The sequence below is a fragment of the Zonotrichia leucophrys genome, chromosome 5, assembly GCF_028769735.1.
Source record: "Zonotrichia leucophrys gambelii isolate GWCS_2022_RI chromosome 5, RI_Zleu_2.0, whole genome shotgun sequence".
In the NCBI taxonomy this organism is placed as follows: Eukaryota; Metazoa; Chordata; class Aves; order Passeriformes; family Passerellidae; genus Zonotrichia; species Zonotrichia leucophrys.
Genome location: NC_088175.1, coordinates 208,084 through 233,509, shown reverse-complemented (window position 1 = coordinate 233,509; position 25,426 = coordinate 208,084). Strand labels below are relative to the sequence as shown.

General features: G+C 44.6%; 1 protein-coding gene across 2 annotated transcripts in view; it reads left to right on the top strand.

Moving 5' to 3' along the window:
• Positions 1-25,426, top strand: part of RTN1 (reticulon 1) — a 123,928-nt gene that overhangs the window by 80,025 nt on the left and 18,477 nt on the right. The window contains exon 1 of one of the 2 annotated variants that reach the window (XM_064714948.1): positions 24,800-25,278. The exons of the other annotated variant lie outside the window; for it this stretch is intronic. Within the exon in view, the coding sequence (XP_064571018.1) occupies positions 25,218-25,278 (61 nt within the window). The 5' untranslated portion in view covers positions 24,800-25,217. Of the gene's footprint in view, positions 1-24,799; positions 25,279-25,426 lie in introns of those variants that run through there. 2 annotated transcript variants of the gene reach the window in all.

Sequence of the window (25,426 nt, the reverse complement as noted above, 5' to 3'; positions counted from 1 at the left end):
TCAGGGCCTCCTCTGCCACCTCTGTCCATCCTCTCAGCCGAGGCAGAGCTTTGGGGAGCTGAGTTGGAGCCTGCAGGTCTGGGTCAGTCCTGTGCTGTCGCTGTGGGCAGAGCAGGGTAAAGGAGAGGTGCCACTCAATGTAGCTCAGACAGAGAGGGCTGGCAGGAGCTCCACAGGGTCCCAAGAGCCCATCTCTTGGCCCACAGCCACGATTCCTGGTAGAACACTCTTGACAGATGCTTGTGACTCATTTGGAAAGGCCTCTGTTGGCAGATCCTCCACTAGCTTCAGGTGTCTCTCAAAAACTGTTAAGTCTTCCAACCTTCTTTACTTTAGGCTAAGCAATTCTGGTTTCTTCAATTTTTTCCCCTCTGTGGTTATTTTTTTGAGCTTTCTGCACTGTCTTGTTCCCTCTGTTCTTTCCCACCACTGGGCCCAAACCATCATCTCCAGCTGTGACTGGAGGAATTTCCCAATACCAGCACTGACTCTTCCTCTGCCCATGGAGGAGGACAGAGAACTTCCCAGACACACATTTCTGTCCCACCTCCCCATTTCTGGCCATTTCATGCAGTTCAGCTTCCCCCTGACAGCTTGTGACTCACCAAGCTGTGATAGCTCAGCCGGAGCTGAGCTGGAGATGTGTAGGCCATGCTGGTGGCAATGAGCAGCGTGCACACCAGTGGGTCTGGGCTGTGCAGGGTTTGTCCTTCACTCCTTTTTCAGGAAGCAAGGAGTGAGTTTGGCCCCTTCTGGCCTCAGGAGTGGTTGCAGTGTCACCTGTCCCATCTGCAGAGGGGTCACAGAGAGCTGAAAAATAGTCAGGTGCTGGCTTTGGAGTTCTTCCTGGAGTCCTGGTTTGATGGGAGCGTAGCAGGGTCACTCAGAGGAGATGCCTGCACTGTGCAAAGGATCAGAACAAAGCAAAGAACAGGGGATTTTCTCCCTAGATAATGGTTTGCTTGGGCAGGGGCTGGGATCAGTGGTGATTACTGCAATAATCCCTCTCACAGTGAACACCATGTACATACCAGAGCATGACTTTTTTATGACCTTCAGAAATGTCTCAGTAAATCTCACCCCTTCATTCCACAACCTGTGTTATCCATAGCCTGATTATTGGCCTGCTTCACCTCTAGCATCTCTTTCCTTCCCTGATCTTCGTCTCTCTTGGTGAAAATTGCTCCCCATCTATTGGGTAAGGTCAAACTTTTAATGCTGTGTGTCAAAGCATCTTAAACCCAGTGACTGGATGCTTAGAGGGGCTTTTAAAATTGGGTATAGCTCTAAAGTGGGAGGATCACATGTCCTCTCCTGGGACTGCTGTCTACTCCACTGCCTGTGAGTGTTAAGTACTGAGCTATAAAAAATTATAGGCTTTATCCTCCTGTTTTTATATATATTCCTTTCCAGAGCAAGGGACAGCCTCTGAAGGGCTGCCATCAGTTGCAGCACTCAGACAGAAGGGTAGCTTTCTGACAGATATGACACAAGATGGTGTTTATAAAATCCTCCTGCCAGATCAAGATTACAGAGTGACCAGCAGAAAAACAAACAAACAAACCCCAGAAAGCCACTTGTTTAACTGTATGCAGGGAGCTGATGGTTGTGCCAAATGTTTAAGTGTCAAGGCCATGAGTAGCAAAGTACAGGCCATCCACAGAGAATTGGGACGTGTCTGTATATTGATATCAGGAGCCCCCAATACAGGGAATAATCTGCTCTGACTCCATGATTCAGAAAGGCTGAACAAATGCTTTATTAAGCAATACTATATTACACTAATACTATATTAAATTTCATCCTAAAGATATACTATACTGAAAAGATACTAAAGAAAAACCCATGACTGTCTGAGACAGGCAGGACACAGCTTTTTTTCAATTGGCCAAGGAATCAAAACAACCTTCACTGGTGTCCAATAACCTAATCACTTTGGGTGAACAATCTCCATGACACATTCCACATGTGCAAAACAACAGGAGCAGTGAGTAGAAATAGGAAGTGTTTTCTCTTCTTCTCTGAGGTTCTCACTGCCTTCCCCAGGAGAAATCCTGGGAGAGAGAATTATGTCTGTCTCTGTTCAGAGACTGTGAATGCCACATCTGTAGACAAACAAGAACCTGTTAACAAGAGGAATGGAGAGAAAAGATGTGTTATGTGCAAAGATTTGTCTCTGGAGGTCCACAGCTTCCTATATCCATGTCTGTGTCCATGCCACGCCAAGCTGAGCACCCAAAGCTGGCTCAGTTCTACTCCTGGGAAAGGCTGCAAGGAGACAGCTGCTCTTTTCATGACTGATTTTTCTGTTTATTCAGGCACACCTCAACTGCAGCATCACTCATAGTTTGAACACATTTTAAGAGCCAAAATCTTGACACAGATTCCCTTTTGGTGCCTCTTTGTGTCAGGGATCCATGATTCAGCTTTCAGACAAGGCTGTGACAATGACAATCTGATGGTGGCCAGACTTTGCAATGCCTGGATGCAGGGATGCTTTGTCTGGATATTGCAGGAGATCTGAGAGATGTCATGGACAGAAAAACATCCAGCACCTATGAGATAGCAATGGTGGCTTTTCTGTGGCTGACACAATATACAGTGAGAGGTGATGTTTACTCCAAGCATACAGAAACAGGAAAAAACCCAAACCCTAAGTCATAAATAATGAAGGGGTGAAAGTTATACAACCTGTAAGGTTTTCTATAAATTATGATATATTAATTACATTAATATATAATATATATATTTCTATAATTAAAATATAATTAATATATAGTAATTTATTAATATAATTCGGATAGTTGTTATTATGTGTTAGAATATATTAATTATGTATTAATATATTCATATATTATAATAACATATAATTACATATTATTATATATTGTTATAGGTTAATTATGTAAATTATCATTCTATTAAATTGAATAAATATGTAAATTATTATTCTATTAAAAGATCTTGATTAGAATCACTGAATGCTTTGGGTTAGAAGGGATCTTAAAGATCCTCTTCTTCCAACCCCCTGCCATGACAGGGACACCTTTTGCTAGACCAGCTGGCCTTGAACACTTCCAGGGATGAGACATCCATTCCAATTCAAGGTTTTAGCTGAGAAGGTGCTAAGGAATTTTATGCAGTGGAATACAGATCAGATGAAGGGAAAATCAAAATATATTTCTTATGTTAACATAGAATATTTTTCTTATTAATGCAGTTTTCCCATAAATTTAGTGTTTTGCAGGCAACTCCTGGAATGTTTTGTTTTCTGATCTAGAAATGCTGCTTCTTAACCTCTGCAATGCTCTGTGAGATGGGAATTATATTTTTTCACCAGTTTAATTGATTAATTCATTTGAAGAGTTTGGACTAATTTCAGGTCAGATTTAAATTTAAGATTAAGCTCCAGTGATACAAAATACGTTTCTAGGTTTCAATGAGAGGTGGAATACAAATTCCTGAACCTGTTGGCTCTAATTCCTCAGATGTTCAGCAGAACAAGGACTTCCTTGGGTATTGCTATTTGTGTCTGGTAGATACCATGAAGTTAAAATTAATGTATTTGACTGTAGTGAAATGGTGGCCATGTGATAGATTTCCACTGGGGATAAAACCTGGAGGTGAGTATTGATTTTCCTGGTGTTTTTCCTTAGCTTCCAAGGGTACACTGCTGATTGGGATGTAATAACTATATTGACTGAAAAGGGGATTTATTTTTTTGTTTTCCTTGGGGAGCTGCTGAGTTCATGTCAGTTCAGAACAATACGGAAATTAAAGGACTTGCAATGATCCAAAATTCAATCCAAAGTGCTTGAATTCCCCCCTGAAGGAAGCATCTCATGTCCTTGTCACTTCAGCTCTTCATCTTACCTTGGTCACCACCTTCCTTTTTTTTATTCTTTTGCAGTATATTTTTTTCTAACTCTCCTGACCTTTACACAACGTGGGCAATTTAGTCTGCTATTTTTTTTTTTCCAGAGAGATATCACAAATACCCTCCTTCCCCTCTGGCTCTGTGAGCAGCTCAGTGGTTTCATGAGAACTCTTGTGGTGAGAGGTCATTCTGGTGTTCTGGTCCTGCTGTGTTTCATTTGTGTGTGAGAAATACAAACAACTGTGAGAAAAACCCCTAATGCACACAGAAGACAGGTTGGTTTTGTTTTCAGTAATCTCCTGCCCCCACCACAGGTCAGCCTGCCCGTGGTGGGGATACATGGGGATGTCAGGGTTGCTTAAATCACCTGTAGAAATGAAGGTGAAGGTTTGTCTTTTTGGTGGTGATGACCAATTTCACAAGTGCTCTGGGTCTGGGAGGGTCCAGCTGAGTCTTGTTTCTGAAAATTTGGCATGCAAAGCTACTTGTGCTTATGAAATAAGTGTTTTTCCACTCAAGATGGCTGAGTGATTGTGTCCTGCATGTTCAGGGCTCAGAAGACACAAAACATGACAGATCTGCAGCTACCTTACACAGCAGTGAATTTTTTGTGGGGAAAAAACCCTGCCAGTTGGGTTGCTTTGGTGCCAGAACCTCTCTTTTTGAGGTTTTTGGGGTTTATCTTCCTTGCAGCTTCTGCTTGACTCCCTTTTTGAGTCCATGCACTGAAAGCCCTTTGATATCGCTCAGAGAAACCCTTTCCCAGCTGGTGCCCGGAGATTTTATATGGAATTAGTCCTCCAATCCTTCCCTTCAACTTTCCAATATCACTGGAAAAGATGTACAAGATTTCTCCTAGTTCATATCAAAATAATTCACAGCTCAGTTCACCAGAGTGGAAACTGCACTGTGAGGTGACCTCAGGAGAACTCTGAGCTGGGGTAACTTGAGAGGCACTAAAAGGACCCAGATAATCAGTATTACCTTTGCAAAAGTGGGAGATACAAGGCTTAGAAAGGGAGATACAAGGCTTCCAAGGCAGCAAATTGAGCTTGCCTTAAGGATTTGTCATTAGGCTATCCAGACTGCCAGGTAATGCAGGAATCTCTGTAAAGACTGTCCTCTTTCCAATTGGATCCTTAAGAATAATTTGCCAGGGAAACAGCTTTTGATGTTGCTTCATCATCCATCTGTGATGAGAGCAACATATTTCATACAAATGAGCAAAATGTAATTTAAAAAAAAACTTATTGTAGTAATAACATAATAATAATAATAATAATAATATAACTTCATATAACTTCTTATTAACTTTCTTTTAATAGCTTCTTATCTTTTGATTTGAAGGTGCAACAAGACTGCAAAATTCAAGAGATAAAGCTAATTCAGATTTCCAGGGTTTGGTGCCCCCATGGCCTGGTTGGTACAAGCTTTCTGCCTTACTTGGTGCTGCTTGAGATCCACAGTGGTGTAAGATCAAAATCCAGCCTCTGCCAATCCCACAGGCACAGTTTTCTGAGCAATTCCCATGAAAGCAGCCCAGGGTCTCTGCTTACTCAGTGTGTGCTGCTGGCAGGGGCAGGCATTGCACAGACAGGATTTTCTGCTCTCTTTTAGGAATAGAGGCAGTTCCTTACAGAGGAGTGTGTGAGGGGGTCCTTGCATGCATCCCCATGAAATGCTGACAGCATCAACAAGGCAAGGTCTGTGTCTCAGCAACCAGCAAGGGAGGGGAGCCTGAAGAAAAGCCAGCAGGGATTAATAGCCAGGATTTCTGAAGGTTACTTGGTCAGCCAATGTAGCATTGAAACACTGAAACACAAACAGCTGGGCTTACTTGCTTAGGTTAAGTGCAAGGGTTGTTCCAAAGAATTGGAATTTACTTCCCAAAGAGGGAGAACAGGCTGTCTTCCCTGTTTGCCTGGGATTCCTGCTCTGGAGCTTTGCTGCTGCAGAAACAGGGCCATGTTTCACCCTTAGCTGACAGGGAAAGGCTTATTGCTCCAACCAGGGAGTGATAAATGAGTGGGATTTAATAAAAGCCATAGTAGCAATTGTGTCCTTCTGAAATGAGCACTCACCTTACCCTTCATGTGCACAATTACTGCAGCTGGATGTCGCACACCAACTCCACTACACATGCACATCCCTTTTTTCTGGAAAAGCTGCTGAAAAAGGATGATATTGACTAATTTATTGTGTGAGTAATTGATTTGTTGGGTATGATGAATTGCTTTCACTGCAAGAATACACAACAAAACTGGGAAATTACCTTGGTTTTTTCCTGAATTCTGGTTTGTGAGATCATCCTTATTGCGTGGTTATTGAACTTTATATGCAATAGATGTCTGTAAAAAAAATAGCTGTTTTTTCCTTTATTAACAGAAGCAGCAAGGCATCCAGCAGAATGATTAGCAGCACACCATTCCTATCAAAGAGGGAATTTCCATATATATTGTTATATTTCCATATAACTATAGCAATGTGCTTTTTGCTTGTAGATCTTGCTCCCCCAGCAGCAATGAAGGGGAGATTATGTTGGAATGAAGTTTAAATGGAGAAAAGGACCGAAGAACTGATCCTACTAAGAGCTGAAACAGCTTTGGCATGTGTTTAATGTTGCTGAATTATTCATTGAGCTGGCTGGGCAAATCGACATTGCAAAAGGAAATAAATGAGATGCTGGAGGAAAAATGCTAAAGGGATGTGTTAGCCAAATGTCCCCAGTGTCACAGAGCTCACAGGGAATGACCCCACTCGCAAGTGCCAGTGGCTGTCAGGTGCAAGCCTTTTGTAAAGGAGGGAGTGGTCTTGGGTTTCTGTGGCTGAAATGGCTCCCGAGGTGTTGGAAAATCTCTCTTTTCTCCCAGCCCCACGACTGAAGAAGAAGTCGAGATTCTTCGGTTTTGCTTTTCAAGGTTGTTTATTTTCTCTTATCCGTTCCATTCTTTCTCTGATCTGCTGAGATCTGTCCAGCAGGTTGGGCTGTGGCACAGTGACTGCCCTTGGGGTGGTGTTGGCTTTTTATACTAAAATCTACGTGTACTTTATTTACAATAATTTTCCAATACCTATCACCTATGTTAGACAGTCTGTCTCTACTCTAAACCAGTACAGAAGTGTCACCATCACAGCAGAAGCTGGAGGACAAGAAGAAGGAGAGCAGAACACGCCCAGATTACTCCATCTTGCCTCTTGAACCCCCATTCTAAAAACCCCAAAATTCTACTTTTACACCCTGTGACAAATTGACTGTTATTCTACTCAAACTCTTGTGGCTTGTGAATCTTCACACAAAGTTGGTAATTGTTTCCATGGGCTAAAATCAAAGGCACAGGTGTGTTTGACTCCATGCCAAGGTCTCTGAGCCCCTGCCAGGGTCTCGAGTCCCCCATGGTGGCCAGAGGAATGTCCTCGATTCTGACAGAGTGGATGTTTTGTGTTTTGGCTGTGCACACAGCAGTGACTTTAGTTATGTCTGTGGGCCCACACCAGCTCAGTTTGGGATGTGAGACCTTCCCTTGGAGGGGAGGCATTGCAAGGAGCTGGCAATGGCCACCAGGCCACTGCTTGGGGTCACAGGGGATGATGGGGCAGCTCATGGAGCACGTGGAGCCATACAGAGTGAAAGATTAACCTGTGTCAGACACATCTGTCTGGGGAACATGCCATCTCTCATCCCTTTTAAACGAGTTTTGCTTCTTTATCTTCCTGCACCCCTTGTTAGGTTATTTCAGTGCCTTCCCTCAGTGCTTCCTCTCCAGGTGAGAGGCCCTTTCCTGTCTGCATCTATTCCCCCTCTTCCTCCACTTCAAATCCCACAGAAAGAGAGCAGCAATGGCTCACCAGACTGTCTGCATTGCTACAACCCACAGCAGCAGCTGAGAGGAGTGTCTGGATGAGCAGCGGTCACTTGTCTCATGCTTGGTGCTACATGGAGGGGGTTAAAAAGATCAGTGTGATAATCCTGCCCTCACAGACCTGCCTGTGCTGCGGTTTGGATCCTGCCTGGGGAGCAGAATCATTTCCTGGCACCTCTGTGTCTGCTAAGAGTAGAAATGTTGCCTCAAACACTGTGTAAATATCTCTGTTACATATAGCTGTGCTCTCCTGGGTATTCTGCAGGGAAATATTCAGAGCACTTGGCTTCAGCTCCTGTTGCTGCTGCACTGATTTGAAGATGCTGGCAGATGAGATTTTCAGGATTTATTCAGATGAGAGCTTTGCTTTTGCCCTGTGGGCAAGGCTGGAGTTCAGAACTGCAGACTCTATTTGTGGGTTTGAGTCAGGCATAGAACCATAACATACCTGTATGTATAACCCTCTATTGGAGCTTTTAAATTAACTGTAGGGGTTTGAATCTTTCCAGAAAGGTGAGATTGCAACACACTTTCAGCTGTCACCCCCACAGGATTTCACTTCTGCTGACCAAAGTGAAAAAACTGTAAAATGCTGAGGCATCCCCTATGCACCCTTTCAGCATATTTTGACCCAAAATAGGATGTAAATATTTACTGGAATTGTGTATCAGAGAGCACCCAGGGATGTGCATTTGGATAATCTGCATTGCAAGGGAAGTCAAGGGAATAGCAGATGACTTTGAAAGGCTGCAGTGCTGGATGTGTTTCTTAACATGCACAAATTGCTCCCTGATTTCTCAGGAAGAAGAAAGCTCTGGGCTGATTATTGTTTTTAGATCTTATTTTAGATGTAGTGCCTGGAGACCCAGTCAAGATCAGGCTCTTTTGTTAGCCAAGATAAGAACAAGCAGTAAGGTCCTTTCCTTGGAGAGCCTGCAGTATGAATTTCATTGTGAGGAGGATTATTAAATGCAGGAATTATCACCTTTTTGTGTTGTCTGAGGGTCAGCTCTGCTTTGCCTGCTGCCTGCTCCTTTTTCAGTCCCCTCACAATGGTGTTACCCTTTGGGTGGAGTGGTGGGTGGAAAAGTGAGGCAGAGGGGAGAAAAATGAGGGGTCTGCTCTGTTTTCTTCTCAAACCTTTTCCCTGCTTAGATGCATCTGAAAGGCGAGAATTGGCAGACTCAGGTGTTAGTGAGTCACTACATGCCTGGCAGTGCCAGTGCACCCCAAGTGCATCTGTCCCATCACAGAGAGGAAGGATGGGGAGATGTGCCTGACATTTGTTCATCTAGAAGTTGGCCCACTGATGTTGAACAGAGAGATGTTTCTCCTCCTTATCAGGAGCTGTTTTGGCCCATTGCCTGCAGGTAACATAAACACAGGACCTTACTGCCAATCCCCACACCCAGTTGTCTGATCAGTCTGATTCAAACTGCTTCCATTCCCATTTTATTTGAACTCAGCTTTAAATATAGCTCACAGAGAAGGATGCAGTGGGTTTGGTGGGAGGTGAAGCAGAGCCAGCCCCTGGGATCACAAGATTCCTCCTGCCACATACTATAAATGCTGCTTCTGCCAGGCATTAGAGGAAAGGAACAACACAAGGGCCTGAGGACCAAGTGCTCTGCTTTAATTATCCATCTTTAGCAGCAGCTATTATTATTTAAGAGCCTGACATATTAACTGCTGGCCAGTTTCTTTCCTTGATTGCTACCATCCAGTGTCCTGCTCTCTTTGCTCTTGGGCCAAAGCAGAGCTCTTCTCCATCAAGCCAGCTCCAGCCCTTTCCCATATCCCACCCATCCAGGCCTCCTGAACCTCCTCTCCAGGCCTATTCACACTAAGCCAGGCAGGGCTTTGCTGCTGGTGTTCATCCCAAGTTTGTGCTGGGTTTCCCATCAATTTTCCCCTGAGTCTGACTCAGATGTTTCATACAATACATTCACAGGAGCAGCTCCCACTGGCAGTGCCAGCACGCCTTACTATCATCCCCATTTCTCCCTGAGAGGCACAGGCCTTGTTTACTCCTCTTTTAATAACACAGATGGTTTTAATAGTTCTCTGCCTTCGCCCCCACTTCTTTCTCCTTGCCTGTAGTCTGTTTAAAGCTTCCTCCTAAGTGATGGCTTTGTCACTTAATCTCATTAAAACTTCTCTCCATTGAACTCCATGAGCTGCTTATCAGACCGTAAGCCTAATCTAGCATTTGTAATTAATTTGTTCTGTGCCTCCTACAAATTTGGCATCATTAGATAATGGCATCACCCTCAAGGTCACTGATACACCATGAGGTAAACACCCATGGCTCCAGCACAGGCTGCCCTGCTGGCCTCCTCCTTCCTTTTCCTCCCTTTGACACACAGCTTGATTTTATTGACATGTTTCTCCCTTTCCCTCAGCCAATTTCTGATGATGCTTCCTGCCCAGCCTGTGCTGCTGTGTGACTGCAGATCAATATCTCTGGCTGTCTGCAAGCAAATGCTTTTTTGATACCCTCCTAGTGAAGGCTCATCCACACGAGTTTTCTGCTCACCTTTCAGTTCCTTCCTACTTCCTCCAAGAATTTTTTTGCAGTGTTCTTCCTTCCCTTACATGTTCTTAAAACCTGCAGAGCCTTTTCATAGAATCCTAGAATCACAGAATAATTTGGTTTAGAAGGGACCTTAAAGATGTACCAATTCCAACTCCCTGCCTTGGCCAGGGACTCCTTCCACTAGAACAGGTTGCCCAAAATCCCTTTCACCTTGAACTTGAACACTCTTGGAGTTGGGAATAGGATACAGGAGCCTTTCACCTTCAGGCTTTTGGGCCCAGTGGACACTCAGTGGCTCACTTATCAATAGCATAGGTAGAAACAACCCACCAATAATTATTACCGTTCAATCAAAGCATAATAATGCACAAGCCATTATTATGATTTGACATCTGTATTTTTGAAAAAAAAAGGAAAAATCCCAGATTATCACAGCTCATGGCACCAGCCAGTACCACCAGGTGATTTCTACTGTGAGATGAAGAATACTAAGCAACAATTAGAGATGAAAACCAATCCAGTGCCCCCTCCCTTTGAGCCATGTGTTCACAGATTTCTAAAGGAAGAAGAATACCTTCTGTGGTACTCCCATCTGCTCACTGGGATTTGCTGGTATTGAGTTCTCTGGGACCTTTGCAGGCTCTGGAAATAGGGTCAGTCCTGGTACAAGCTCAATCTCTTCATTATTTCCAGTAGATTTATTTTCATCTCTCATATTTCCCTGTTTGGATGTAGTTTCTAAGAAACTCAAATGGATTTGAGCCATTCTTGCAATTTTTGCTGTTCTCTGCCTGAAAATAATCTACTAAACTTAGGTCCTAGATGCACACAGAGCTGTCATTAGATCATAGGTATTGTTATTCAATACAGTATTGACCACAGTATTCAGAAATTCAGCATTCAGGCAGCTACAGAGAGCAGCTCCAAATGCATTGCACAGAGAGCTGGGGGGAGGAAATCTCCGAAACACAAAAAAACCTCAAGATTTTTAATTCACTGGGGTCTGCAACAGTTTTTTAATTGGCAGTTTTTGTACATGTACCTAATTTTTCTTGCCTGATAGTGAAGCAAGAAAATAAACCCAGACCTACTGGTGAGAGCTTCTGCAGCCTTTTGGGACAAGGCAGGCTGCTGTAAAAGAGATATTTGTTTTTCTGAGGGGAGTAAGTGCAGGAAGGACATTTTGCGTCTGATCCTGTAATGGCTGCACACAGATCAGCCCTGGAGCCTTGCTGGGTGCTGGCACCAGGTAGATCCAGCTAAGTCACTCAAGAGCAGCTACACTCAAGTCCCCCAGTACCACATTTTGGCCAAGAGGCAGCTTTTACCTGGGGATAAATGGTAATTACCCCCAGTGAAATGTGCCAGTGTCTTGGTTTGGAAAGACGGGAGTCTGCTAAGGAAGGCAGGAATCTCCCCTGAAATGGAGAATGCAAACCCTCCCCACCCCCTCCAAATTGTTATAAATTTTAAATTAAGGAGTTCTCAGGCAAAAAAATATGGGAGCAGGAAATAACAGTTCTTTAATAGGGAAGAAAAAAAATAAAAGGATAAAACAAACAATGCAGTAACCTAAACCAACACTGACAGAGTCAGAACTCAACCTCACACCCTGTGGGTCAGGGTGTTGGTGGCAGTCCCATTGGAATTGTGGCTCAGCCCTCCTGCAGTGGCAGGGGTGGTTCTGCTGGAGCAGGGATCCTGTAGAGAAGGGTGTAATCATCCTCTGAAGATCCAGTGGAAGGAGAGGCAGCTGCTGTTCCTCTGGGGAATCCAGTGGAGAAGCTGTGCAGTTCTTCCAGGATCTCCAGATTATATCCAGGTAGCAATGCTTGGCTCCTCCCTCTGGGCTCACATCTCCCAATGGGATGCTGTAGTTCTTATCAGCCATGCAGTGACATCCAATAGCTGTTATCAGCAGATGTCCCATCCTTGGAGGGAGGAGTGATTGTGGTCACTCAGAGAGAGAGATAAAGCAAACTGCCCACTTGACAAAAAATAATATGCCATGCAGATGGTAATAGAAAACATCTTGCCTTGCAACCTGGAACAGCCTGGCTCAGCAGCAAGATGTATTTGCAGGTGGCTGGAGAACTGTTAGGAGCTCTGTGGATGCAAGGATACTGCAAGATGCTCATTTAAGGCCAGGAAAACTTCATGGTTAGAGTCAGAAATAGGTTTATGCTCAAAGGACATGTTGATAAGACAAGTGACTGACTGACAGGTTGACTTCAGGAGGCTCACTCCTGAGATCAGAGTCAGGTTTTATCAGCAGATAAACCTTTCCTAAACAATCTGTATTTCCTAAACCATCCTGGATTAGGTCTCTTTGCCTCCTCTAAACCATGCTGAAAACACATTTTATTCCATTTATGTAACTGGCTTTGTGTGCTGTGCTGCCATTCTCTGTGCTCACACAGTCACTACACCATTGTGACCAACAAAAGAGCAAAAATCATTTTATTTGGCATTTACTCTGTTTCCTCTGAGAATGAGCCCAAGTTTGGCTTTGTTCAGCTGTGATGCTCTTGAACCCCTGTCCCTGAAGAGAATGTTGCCGCACTAAATACCAGATATCTACCACCAAAAGGAATGTTAAAAAATTCAGGTGTTTTTTATTTTTAATGATCCATTTATCTTTTCAGGCTCGTGAGCAGGCAGTGAGATTGCTGTGATTTGCAGCCACAGGCTGCCCGTTTCCTCCTCTGCTTCCATGGAAACACATGTTGGATGAGGCAGAACCAGGCACAGGCTTAAAGTACATGATTTCCAAACTATTTGCTTTTCCTTGCAAGGAGTCCTTTACCTCCTGTTTTTACAAAACTCTTTGAGGAGGAAATCTCTCTAGGGAGAGGCAGCTTTTTGAGGTGTGTGACTGGTGTTGATGCACAGGTTTGAAAGTATAATAATCCCTGAGCATGTGAACGTGCTGCTCAGAGTGAAATGCATGAGACAGAGCAGGGACGGTGCATTCTGCAGCTGGTGTCACTCTGACTGTGGCATTTGGGATCAGAAGAGTTCTGCTTTTATGTCAACTCTTTGCTTTACTTTCATCTTCTCCCTGGAGAGCTGAAGATTGCACCTTCAGGACCCCAAAGATACCCAATTTGCACATGTAACAGCTCCTTGTGTTCTCTGGGCAGCCCCTCTCCTCCCTAGTACAAACCTCTCTCCCTCAGAGTGAAAAATCAGATTATTTGCAGTTTGATGGTAAAATGAGGGAGGGCTGGGAAAAGGGCAGCAGCTCACACAGAGCTGTGTGCCATAGCTCAGTACAACTCTCTGGTGTGTTCTGGGTGGGGAGCTCATTCAGAACGAAATTGTAGGAGAAATTGGACCTAAAGTGACAGCCAGCAGCTCTTCCTACTCCTCACATGCAGCAGTCTCCTATTAGAAGGGCTCTCACCCTGCAGGGCCACCAGCTTGCTCTGCCACCCAGTGCCAAGCTGAAATCCCACTGCCATGGGAGCCTGATCCAGCTGTGGTGGCTGAGTTTGCAGGATCTGAGCCTCACCCCTGGCAAATGCACACCTGGTATCTTCTAGTTGACTCCTATTTGTCAGTAAGAGGGAAAAAAAACCCTTTTAGATGTGGTGACTCTAATGAGGCACTGAGGGAAATGAGTTGCTGAGTGCTACATTTGCAGGATATCATTCCTGCATGGAAAAGAAATGTATTTTATCTTCCATCACCTGCAAAGCATTCACATTTTGAAGGCTGCTGGTGTCTGTGGCAGCCTAAGCACAAAACAGGGCAGAAACCTTTTTTACAGAACAAACCCCAGGCCACACCCTTTCAGCTGCAGGAGAGAGTGGAAGCCTCATCACAAAGCCCTGTCTCAGGCATCAAGAAGTAAAAATGAATGTCACTTCATGCTGTCTGATGATTCCACAAGATTCACACTAATCAGAGCCCTTCATTAATTATTTAGCTTCAGGGAAATGTGCCAAAGGGTTCTGACACTTGGGACGTGCAAAGTAATTGCCACGTTTACTTCCCAGCTAATGGGGAGGCCAAAATAAATTGTACCAGGCTGAGTGGTTGCGTGTGTGTGGGCAGGGGCAGGACCTTCCTGCCCTGGCATTTGATTCCATCCATACCTCAGGGCCCACAGAGCTTCCAATGTCTCAAAGGGCTCAGGGCTGTCCCCCTGTGTGTCAGCGTGGGCTCGACATGTCCCCACGCTCATCTCCATCCTCCCCTCCCTGCATCATGTCCCCATGTGCCTTCTGCCCACTCCAGGGCTGCGCCAGACAGCAAGGGGGCTGCTGGTGGGTTTGTTCTGAGTTGCCAGAGCAGAGCTGGACTCTCTGTTGGGAGCAGAGCAGAGCCACATCCTGCACAGGGGGCTCTGCTCCCTCCTGGCTGCCCAACACGTGGTGCCCAACCAGCAGCTCCCCCTGCTCCACAATAAGTAGGTCTCCACTGCAGGTTTGCAACCTGAGAAAAACAAACAAATGCAGAGCAGCGTGGCTATATTTATCTGAAATTTAGAAGCTGTGCTTCACAGGGAACTTTGATCATTTTAAATGTCAGGCAGTCTGGGAAAAGAATGGGCGGGGGGGGGGGGGGAAGCACAGTTTAAAAGAAAGTGTTTTGGAAAAGGTAAGAGCTGCTGCTGCTGCTTCCAAAACAAAGTCCTTCTCTTCTGGCTCCTGTTATTAATGATCCTAATCTTGAGGGCTAATGTATCTCAGCATCAAGCTAGGGGTACTCAGAGCTTGAGGTTTCCAAACCCCACAGGTGCTGAGGACCAGCTGGACTCAGAGTCCTGCCCGGAATTCAGCAGGAGCTGATCACATCTCCTGCACCTGTGAAGGAGGAGTTTCGTCCAAAACAAAATACGCCAATTGAGCTTGGGGGTTGGGGTTTTTTTTTGGTTTGCAAACCAAAATAAGATTGTGGTTTTCTTGAATTTATAATAATTTGAAATTAATGTCCATGCCATTATGGTTTATCTCTGATTCATCTGCAAGACATGAATTTTAAGTACCTGGAATTTGAAATTAAAGAACCTCACATGGGCCAGAAGGGATATTGTGCTTTGGATCCCTGGGTGGATTTATTAAGAATGAACTAACTGATATAACACAATGAGGTATTTGGAGGTACCTGTATCAGTTAGGGAGTTTCATCAAAGCCCCATGTACTTAAAAGTTTGCAAGGAGGGAAACACTTTAGGAAAGCAGTTCTGAAATCCCAGCAGACCTTTGATGAATCTTGCCCAGACCTATTTTACTGTTCTCTTTGGAAATCCCCCATTTCTGCAAAAGCCAAACCTGTTGCAAGGGAATTCACTATTAATGCAGAATATGTAGTATAATTCCTTCCACCTCACACTGCTCGTGTGCAGTGCTCTGGGATACAGCTATTTCTGGATCTCTGCAAATCTGCAGCTACCCTGAAATTCCTGATACTTCTACCATATCCACATGCTGTGGTTAAATGTGCTTCCAATCAGGAAAACACCTTCCCTTATTTTGTCCAGTGGACTTTCAAGCTACTTATTAATTGATAATTTTGGAAAAATAATTCTGTTTTTCATGTATCTATTCAAAGCCACCCTATACCTTCTATTGTGCTCACCCTCATCCCAGGACAGAGAGCTGTCAGTCTTTCTGCAGAAGCAATCAGGAAAATGTGGGTTGTGGTGTTTAACAATATTGTCAGGGAAATCTGAATTCCTCAGGCTTTTTCGTTTGGTTTCCTAAATGTGAAATAGTTTTGCTGATCTATCTTTAATCCTTTAGCCTTGAGAATGGGAAATTAAATTGTCTTTTCTCAGATACTTGATGTCAGCAGCCAAATCAGGATTTTCTCATTGTGTGCAGAGGGAGTGAGGGTATATGATAGCCAAGTGCTCAGAGATAGGATCTGTTCTTCAGAGAGAAACCCATTTCCACAAATTCAGTGGGTTCAACTGGGTCCTCCATTTTTTCTTCTTTTTTCTTCTCTTTTTCCTCATTTTGCATGTGTTTGCATAAGATAACTAGTTTTAGGGATGACTGATCTTAAGTTCCTAATGAGCTGGCTCCAGGGTGTGGATTTTCATGGCATATTCTGCTGATTGGATGCTGGCAGCTTGCTTGACCTTGTTTATGGTATCTTCCATAAGATATGTACATGTGATCTGCCCTCTTCCCTCTGCCCCATGTGAGGGGATGTGCTGGGGCAGGGCCAGCCCCCACTACTCAAACCATTTCTGCTTTTCTCTGTTGCTTCATTTCCAACCAATGTCCTAAAATGCCACACAAAACCATTTTCCTTGTTTGTTTCCCCAACAAACACAACTCTGACCACTTTTCAGCCAACACTTCTGGCACATAATTTCCTGATCTAATTCTTCTAATTGCCCTAGAGGCCTATAATAGCATTTAAAACTCAGAATGCTGCTTTGCCCTCCAAAGCGTTTCTCCAGCAGTGCCCACACAGACTCTCAGCAGAATCCTGCCCTGTTCTCTCCTTGTTTTCCCCTTCTCACAGCCCTGCACTGGCACTTCTGCCTTACACATCACTATTTCATGTCCTTCATTGGTCCTTTTGGGTTCTTTTCCTCGTGGGGCTTTAGATGGTCAGAGTGACTCTGAGATGTGTTAGAAACTCTCTTTTCCCAGCCCAGCAGTCGAAGGAGGAGTCAGAACTCTTCTGGTCTCATTCTCAAAGTTGTTTATTGTTTCTTATCTATAAAATTCTTTCTCTGGCCTACCAAGGTCCATTCAGCAGGTCAAACAGAAGCACACTGACACCCTCAGGGCAGCGTTATCTTTTTATACTAAAACCTTTGTGTTTTAGTATTTATATTATTTTTATATATATATAATATATATAAATATATATTATTTATATATCATTATTTATATATTACATTATATATACTATATTTTTCATTCAAATATTATTAAAGTATATTATTTATACAAAATTATATTTATATTTATATTCACAATTTTACATTTTTATATATTTATATATTTATATTTATATATTTATATTTTATATATTTATATATTTATATATTTATATATTTATATATTTATATATTTATATATTTATATATTTATATATTTATATTTATTTATATATTTATATATAAATAAATACCTATCACCTATGTTAGTGAGTTTCTACTCTAAACCAATCTAAAAGTGCTGATATCACAGCAGAAGGTGGAGGCCAAGAAGAAGAAGAAGGAGAAAGGCTGGACACGCCCAGATTCCTCCATCTTGCCTCCTGATGCCCCATTCTAAAAACCCCAAAAAGTTTATTTTTCACCGTGTGACAAACTGATTATTATTCTACTTAGACTTTCATGGCTTGAAGATCTTCATGTAAAGTTGGTAATTTTTTCCATGGGTCATAATCAAAGTCACAGGTGTCTGGGATCTGTGCCAGGGTTTCTGAGCCCCCTGGCAGGGGTGCTGGCAATCCAGGACAGCCAGAGGGATTCAGTCCTGAATTCCCACATTTTCCCCCACTTTGTGCCACACAGCACTGCTGGCATTGCTGCAATAAGCAGCCCCACTGCCTCCTCCATCACTTCTGCAAGCACTGCAGGCTGTGTTTGCTCAGGACAGGATCAGCTGCTTCTTCACCTCCCCCTGCCCACCCTTTCCTCCATTTCTCTGCAAGCTCAACCAGGATTTCCCCATATTAACATCCAGCTTTGCAGGCTGGGCATGACTGGAGCTGTCCCTTTGCAGGGAGCATCTTGGTACCCAGGTGTTTCCCACCCATGGAGCAGGCTGTTGATTCCAGCAGTGTGTCGGTGCTTTGCCTCTGTTTTCCAGGGAAAGCTGGGGTTGCCATGGCAATGTTGTGCCGGCCAGGGCTGCAGCATCTCCACACCTCCACCAGGAACCAGCCTGCCCTCCCTTCAGGGCAGGGTGGGGGATGTAAAAATGCCCGTGCTGAGATGCTTGAAGCAGCTCTCCAGCATGGTGAGAAGCTCAGGCCCTTCTGGGGAGCACCTAGAATATTATTTTTGGGCACATCTGAAGCTGGGGAAAGGGCCTTGATCTATATTAAATTATTCTGCACCTTCTCCCCTGGCCTGAATTGGCCTGGCAGCAGGAGTGCCAGGCACTGGAGCAGAGGAGCCAGCAGAAATGCTGCAAAGCACAGCTCATTCTCAAGCACCCCTGGCTGCTTATGAGCGTCCCAAACTCAATTAAGGGCTTGTGGCACTGCTGCAAATGTGGCCTCAGTCTCCTGAGCCTCTGCCTGCAGGCTGTTGGTTTAATATGCAGTCACATTTGCAAAATTTGTAGCTGCATTTTGTACTTGGGCAGAGAATCCTAGCCTCTGAATCAGCACCTGGAGCTTCAAAACTTGGGCCTGATCCCAGCAGAGCCAGAGCAAAGGGTGGCCCTGCAAGCTGGGAGCAAAGCTTTGGCATTTTTTTTGTGGGAACATCTTTCCTGGGGTGCACCAGAGCTGCCTGAGCTCAGGACTGGGATGTGCAGAGGAGCCAAGAACAGGACAGGACCTCTCCTTGGTGGCTTGTGTGGCACAGCCTCACTTCCCCAGCTCAGGCACTGGACAACAGACATTGCTTCGAGAATTTGCTGAAAATGCATCATCATCATCTCTTTGGAGCATGCTTGGCCAAAGAAAAGAGTCCTCTGTGCCCCTTACACAACACCAGGCAGGATTTCACCATTTCCAGGAGCAGTGCAATCCAAATTCATCTTCACCACCTTGCTTCATCTCCCCTGGTCCAGGAATGGCAGCCAGCAACACCAGCCTTGCAAGCTGTGCTGCAAAAACGAGCAAGGCTCCTCTGCTGGAGCTGCAGATGTTGTGCTGGGTGCTGCAGAAACAAAGCTCAAAAAAGCAGACCATGCCCCAAATTTAAATAGACCAAGCAGAGCCAGAGACCTCAGAGAGGAGATTCCCAAGGTCATGTCGTAGGGAGCCTGTGGCAGATGTGGGGACTGAGCAGAGATCTCCTGAGGTTCAGCCACGCTGTGGTCTCAGGGCTCTCTTCTCTTTTGTCTTCCAGTACATTAAGAAGATCAGTTAATGAAATGGAATTAATAATGCCAGCTGCAGCACCAGCAATGCTGTAGGAGAGAAAAATTTCACAGAACAGGCTTTAAAAACAGAAAGCTTGGAAATGGTAATAAGCTGGAAGCACTTCCTTTGTAATGGGGGAGTGCAGGAGGTCAGGGAGAGTTTTAGGGTCTTTTCAGCTTTACTGATCAAATCTTAAAGGAGGAATGAAGATGCAGCAAGTACCTCCCCCAGAGGAGAGAAACTCATGATTTTAAGGTTCCCAGCAACTGTAAAAAGTAGTCCCACTGGAAAGAATCAAAAGACTTTTCTAGGTCAATGGCAGGAATAGAGCCTTTATTTCTATGAACCTCGCAGTTCAAAAATAACATTAAAGAACCAAGAGAAATTATCCACCTCTGAAGAGGCAGGGGTAAATCAAAACTGATTGTTGTGTGTTAGTTGTGCTGCTGCCTGCAGGAATCAGGGAGCTCAGATGGCACCACAGCAGTCTTGGCCATCTCTGGCATGGCTGCTGAAGTGAAGAAGGTCTGTGCCATGTTCTGAGGCTCAAAACCCAAAATTGTTTCTTAACAACAAGGTTGAATCTAAGGAGTTCCCCCAAAGGGCTCATTTACTAGGATTCAAAGAAAGAGCACCTCATTCCCAGGGAATAAGCAAACACAAAGCTTGTCTCACCTGGGTCTTTCACCAACTCATGTGGCTTGTGTCAATGGCTTGCTGCTGAAAATCTTATGATAATAAGGTCTTATAATACAGTTATATGCATTTATTATACAATTATAGATGATTATTTTATTGTTATCTGTAGTTATTATATAATCCTCTTGTACAGTCAGGACTCTTGAACTTAGAGAAGGAGAGACCTCAGAGCACCTTCCAGTGCCTGAAGGGGGCTGACGAGAGCTGGAGAGGGATTTTGGGCAAGGGCATGGAGTGATAGGAGAAAGGGGAATGGCTTTATCTGACAGAAGGCAGCTTTAGATCTGATATTAAGAATAAATTCTTCCCTGTGAGATGAGGGTGATGAGGCCTAGCACAGGCTGCCAAAGTAAGCTGTGGCTGCCCCATCCCTGAAGTGTCCAAGGCCAGGTTGGATGGGGCTCTGAACAGCCTGGGATAGTGAAAGACGTCCCTGGCCATGGCAGGAGTTGGGAACTGGATGATCTTTAAGGTCCCCTTCCAATTTACACTTCTATGATTAGATATATCCATCTATATATATATTGATGTATATATATAGATATATACATCAATAATCTCAGCCTTTGAGCAAAGATGGGTATGAAGAACAGTTTTGTTGAGCAGAAAGTGAAACAGAGGCAGCAGAGCAGAAGCTTAGCACGTCTCAAAATCACACTTCTTGTCCTTGTGAACAATCCAAATATTTTGACTGATGATTTAAAAAAAACCCTGTAAATCCAGACATTTCAAGACTTAAAAAGAAATTGCAGGGAGGCTGGAACATTATGTGACATGCCCGGACATGGGGCTTCTTTTGTTGTGATTTTTCAGCTTCAGACTTTAATTCTGCCAGCTTAAGACCATATTGTCTTTTTTTACCAGCTTATTGATTCCTTTTGTGGTCTGAAGACCTGAGAAAAAAGGTAATTCATCACTGCATTACATCTTCTAAGAGAAAGTAGCAAAGGCCTGGGGCAAAAGAGAGCAAGGACAGAGCTGTCTATGTGCTTCCTGTACTGTGAGAAGTGATGGACCTGAAACAGCCATCAGCATCTCCCAGCTCATGGCCTTGCCATTTCAACTGCCTCTGAGCAGCTCTGCAGACCAGAAAATGTGCAAGAATGAGCACAAGACAGTGAAAAGGATGAGAGCAGAGCCAGGATTTGGCCCATCCTTCTGCTATTGACAGCTTCTTCACGAAAATGTAATTGCTGGCTGCCCTTGCTTGGAGTGCTCAGGCAAAAATTCCCCGTTGCTCTTTAGAGCTTCGAGACATATTAATGCAACTTTTAAAATAGCATCCTCTCTATTTTTGTTGCTAATGCTAAGAACAAATTAGCTTAGAAAAACAACCCAAATGATCTCCCTTAATGCTATTGTTCTCCTGAAGTGCTAAGTGTCAGGATCTTTCAGCACCACGCTGCAGATCTGGCGCTGCCCTCAATGTGTCCCACGGAGCCTTGACGTGGAGTGATGCAGGAAAACACAGTCAGTCCAAAGTGCCTTCAAAGTCACTGCACTCCAAACAGTGGTTTCAGCTCTTTCTGTGGATTTTTAATCATTAAATCACCTTTGAAACCAACTGAAACCAGCTGACTTCCACCCCTGTCCTCCAACAGGGTTGTTAAGGGATGGCCCCGAATTTTAGTTCCTGTGGTAGAACAGTGGGTGCTTCTGAGCTCTTATGGACTGTTATGGTCCATTCAGGGATATTTACCTAAAAAGCCTTAAATGTTGTTAACTCTGACCTCATCAGAGCTCATCAGTGGTGCACAGGTGGGCTGGATCACCATGGAAGGACCTTTGGAGGGAAACAAGGTAGGGCTGGAGTGCCAGTCCTGCTGCAGGATTCCCTTTGTCCCTGGAAGGAGCACAACCCTGGAGGCCACAGCCCATGGCAGGGTGTTCCTGTCCTCTGCAGAGCTACAGTCTGCACCTCAGCTGGCCATCCAGACTTGGGTGCTCCATGCCTGCAATTGTTAAAGGCCAGATTGGATGGAGCTTTGAGAAACCTTGTCTAGTGGATGGAATCCCTGCCCATGGGCAAAGGCTTTGGAACTGGATGAGCTTTCAGGTCCCTTCCAGCCCAAACCATTCAATAATTTTATGATTTTGTGATCCCTGTTGGAGTTGGAGGATGAAAAGAAATGAAGCAGGCAATACCCTACACACACGTTCACTTGACCAGTGGTTTCCTGCACTGATCCCATGGGTACCTTTATTTTACCCCACACATCCTGCATACACAGATCATCATCTCCAGCAGAGCTATGGAGCAGGCAAGTGCTGATGAGCCCTCTTGGCTTGTGGCTGAGCTTCATGTGACCTCACTAACACATCTTAAGATCTGTAACAATTTCAGTAACATCCAGAGCTGAAGGAGGCTCCCAATGGACAGTGCTCTGAAGGGAAGCAAATTCCACTCACTACTTTTCATCCTGCTCCTACTCATGATCACAGGAAAGCTCTCCTCCAACACTCAACTTTCCTGCAGCTGATGCCAAGATCTTTGTGCATGTCTCACCCTTTTCAGATCCAGGCAGTGCAATGTTTATTTGTGCCTTCCAGGTTTAGTTCTGTGGCAAAGAAGCAGTTCTTAACCTCAGGATTGATGGCCAAGTGCTCAGTCCCAATTCTGTCTCACTACTTACTGAATGCATAATTCAAAATTTCATTGCGGAAATGCATTTTTTTTTTATCAATGGCCATTTTAGTGCTGGATCCACCAGTGCTGATTGGGATTTTGTGCAATTTCTGCAGTCACACAGAGTTGCCTCTGTCCCCCACCTGCCTCAGGTCCTGGGACAAGTGAGTGCACAGTGGAAGCTCTCCTTAGCCCGTGTGCATTTTCTAAGTGTCTTCATCTCACTGTTCCTGTTGAGTTCCGTCTCTAACACAAATGCAGTGTTCTTGTTACTGCTGGTAAAGTGATGGGTTCTGCTGCCTGTGGATTAAAATAATTCTGGAAGTAGTGTGGGAGAGTCCAATCACATGGGCCAGGTCTGAAGAGACACTTTTCCAAAGGGGAGTAAGAATTTAAACAGGAAGCCTGATGGTGTGGCTCCTTTTTCTAGCCTGGAAGAGGGAATGGAGAGATCAAGTCTGAGGTGAGAAAAATTTCTACAAACAATGAAGCCAAGGAGAAATCATTATTGGGATGTTAAATGTACATAGACCACTCTTCTGTCCAAAGGGAATTTGTCCTTCATATTTGACTGAGAAATTTGGGTTATAGTGAGACCAAACAGAGATTTTTTGCCTTCTCTCTGCTGTGTTGCTGGTGGCACACACCCAGTAGCCATGAATTTGACCTATGCACCATGTTTGGAGTGTCTGTGGCTATTCCAGGGACAAGGATGCAGAAGTTTTATGTGAATTATGTCTCTGTTTTATACACACTGCTTGTAAATACTTCATATCATGGCTTGGTGCTGGGAACACCATTGTAGAGCGGCAAAATGTATCAATAGGGAAATTTCCTGCTCTTGCAAAGGGTCTAAACCAATTGGTCCATGCTTAGAATTCATCCCTTGCCAACCTCTTTCTTCCTTTTTTTTTCTCTTGTAACAAAGCAAGGAAGAACATAAAATCCAGGTTTGTAGCATTATAGATGGTTAATCTTACAATATGCAATGGCAGCTGAACCCAGTTCTGCCCCAATCAATTAAAGATTTCCCTGATAGGGGAATGAAGATGCTGGGTTCAAGGCTAAGCAAATGTTTTTGGGAATCTCAGGGATGGTTTATAAATATGAACAATAGCTGTTGGCCTCTCTAATCCCAGCAGAGTTTCCTAAAGAGTAAGATAATACTATGGTGAATTTCCTTAAATTTTGCCTTTGTTCTATAAGATGAGTTACCTGAGTGACCTACTGCTGCCAGTTGGAGGAGATATCTGTTAACTCAGGTATTAAAGACCTTTTATTTTTGGAGCCAAAAGAGAAGAAAGGTTCAAACCCTATTTCCCATGCTGATGAATATGTGACCCACTGTGTGTGTGTTGGTGCTTGTTTCCACATAAAGAAATCAAAATTCAGTAAAACGCTTCTAAAGTGAAATTATTCACTTATGAACTGTCATGATCTAAAGGTTTAAGTCCAGCCTCAGAACTGAGAGATGCCCAGCTGGGGTCATTCTGCCCAAAATGGCTGGACAGGGTCTGATATACTGGTCACTCTTCAATGAAATGAGGTGATTTTTTTTTGGAGTTTAATATTCCTAGGCACCCCAAAATCTGGAAACGCAAACAGGTTGAGTGGTAAAATACTTTCTTTCCCAGTGTTTGCCAAGTATGATCATTGGATGGTTATGATGTCTCTGCAAGGCTATTCATAAAAGTTTACTGGTGGGGAAACTGAGGCAGAGGCTGTGTCCTGCTGGGGAAGATGTGGTGGGGCCCACCACTGTTAAACTGAATATTAAAATTTAGCTATTAGTGTGGCTTTCACAAATTGCCCTGTATTCCTGCACTCTTACACCTCGAATCCTGATTTATGCAGCGTTTTGGGCAATAAGAGGAGGCAGCACACCCAAACCTGGTGCACCTGGGGGTCCTCAGCATCCTGGTGTGGCAGGGCTTGGCATGGGGGGCCACAAGGGTCACCCCGTGCCTGCAGGGTTTTCCAAAAATATATAGCAAAATAGGGGTTGCTCTGCAGGGCTTGGATCCTGACCTTGTTTATTTTCCTGCCTGCTCTCCAACCCCACCCAGCTGGGCAGAGGAGAGGGAGGCATGAAAACCTGGAGGGGTTGTGGTGTGAAAGAAAAAAAAAAAGGGGGGGGGGGGGAAGAAAAAAAATTTAAGAAAATACCAGATTCCATCACTGTCAAGAAATTTCTGGAACAGCCACAACCGTACTGACACACAGGCAACACTGCTCACCCCCCCTATTTACCCGCACCCAATTTGCTTTTATTTCTTCGCCATCAGGTTGCCTTTAACCATTTCCACGGCTTAGCGGGGCTAAGCCGCCCGAGCTGAAGCTTTTGATTTGAAAAGGGCCCCGCATCCCCTTTTCAAAAGGAGCCTGCTCCCTGGGGCAGCCACATCACACTGCTGATTTGCTGCAGTGGAGACCGCAGCGCGTACAATATGCCCTCCCCCTCCGCCTGTGCTGCTTACAGCATCAGTCCGGAGCCGAGCGGGGAGGCGGCCGCGGTACCCGGCAGCGCGCCCATGCTCGGGAATGCCTGACTGCTAACGCAGTGCCTCCGAAACAGCGCGACCGGCAAGCCCCGAGCCCCCCGAGATGCAAGCCAGTGCCGACTCCACCAAGATGGACTGTCTTTGGAGCAACTGGAAATGTCAGGGTATTCTATCTGTTCTGGTGTTGCATGCTAGGGCTGCATGGCAGAGGAGGCAAAGGCAGGATCCATCCATTTTTGCATTGTTCACCTGTGCGGGCCTTTGCATGCTGTTTCTTCTCCCTCCTCCTCCCGGAAGCATTTCTTTGGGGGT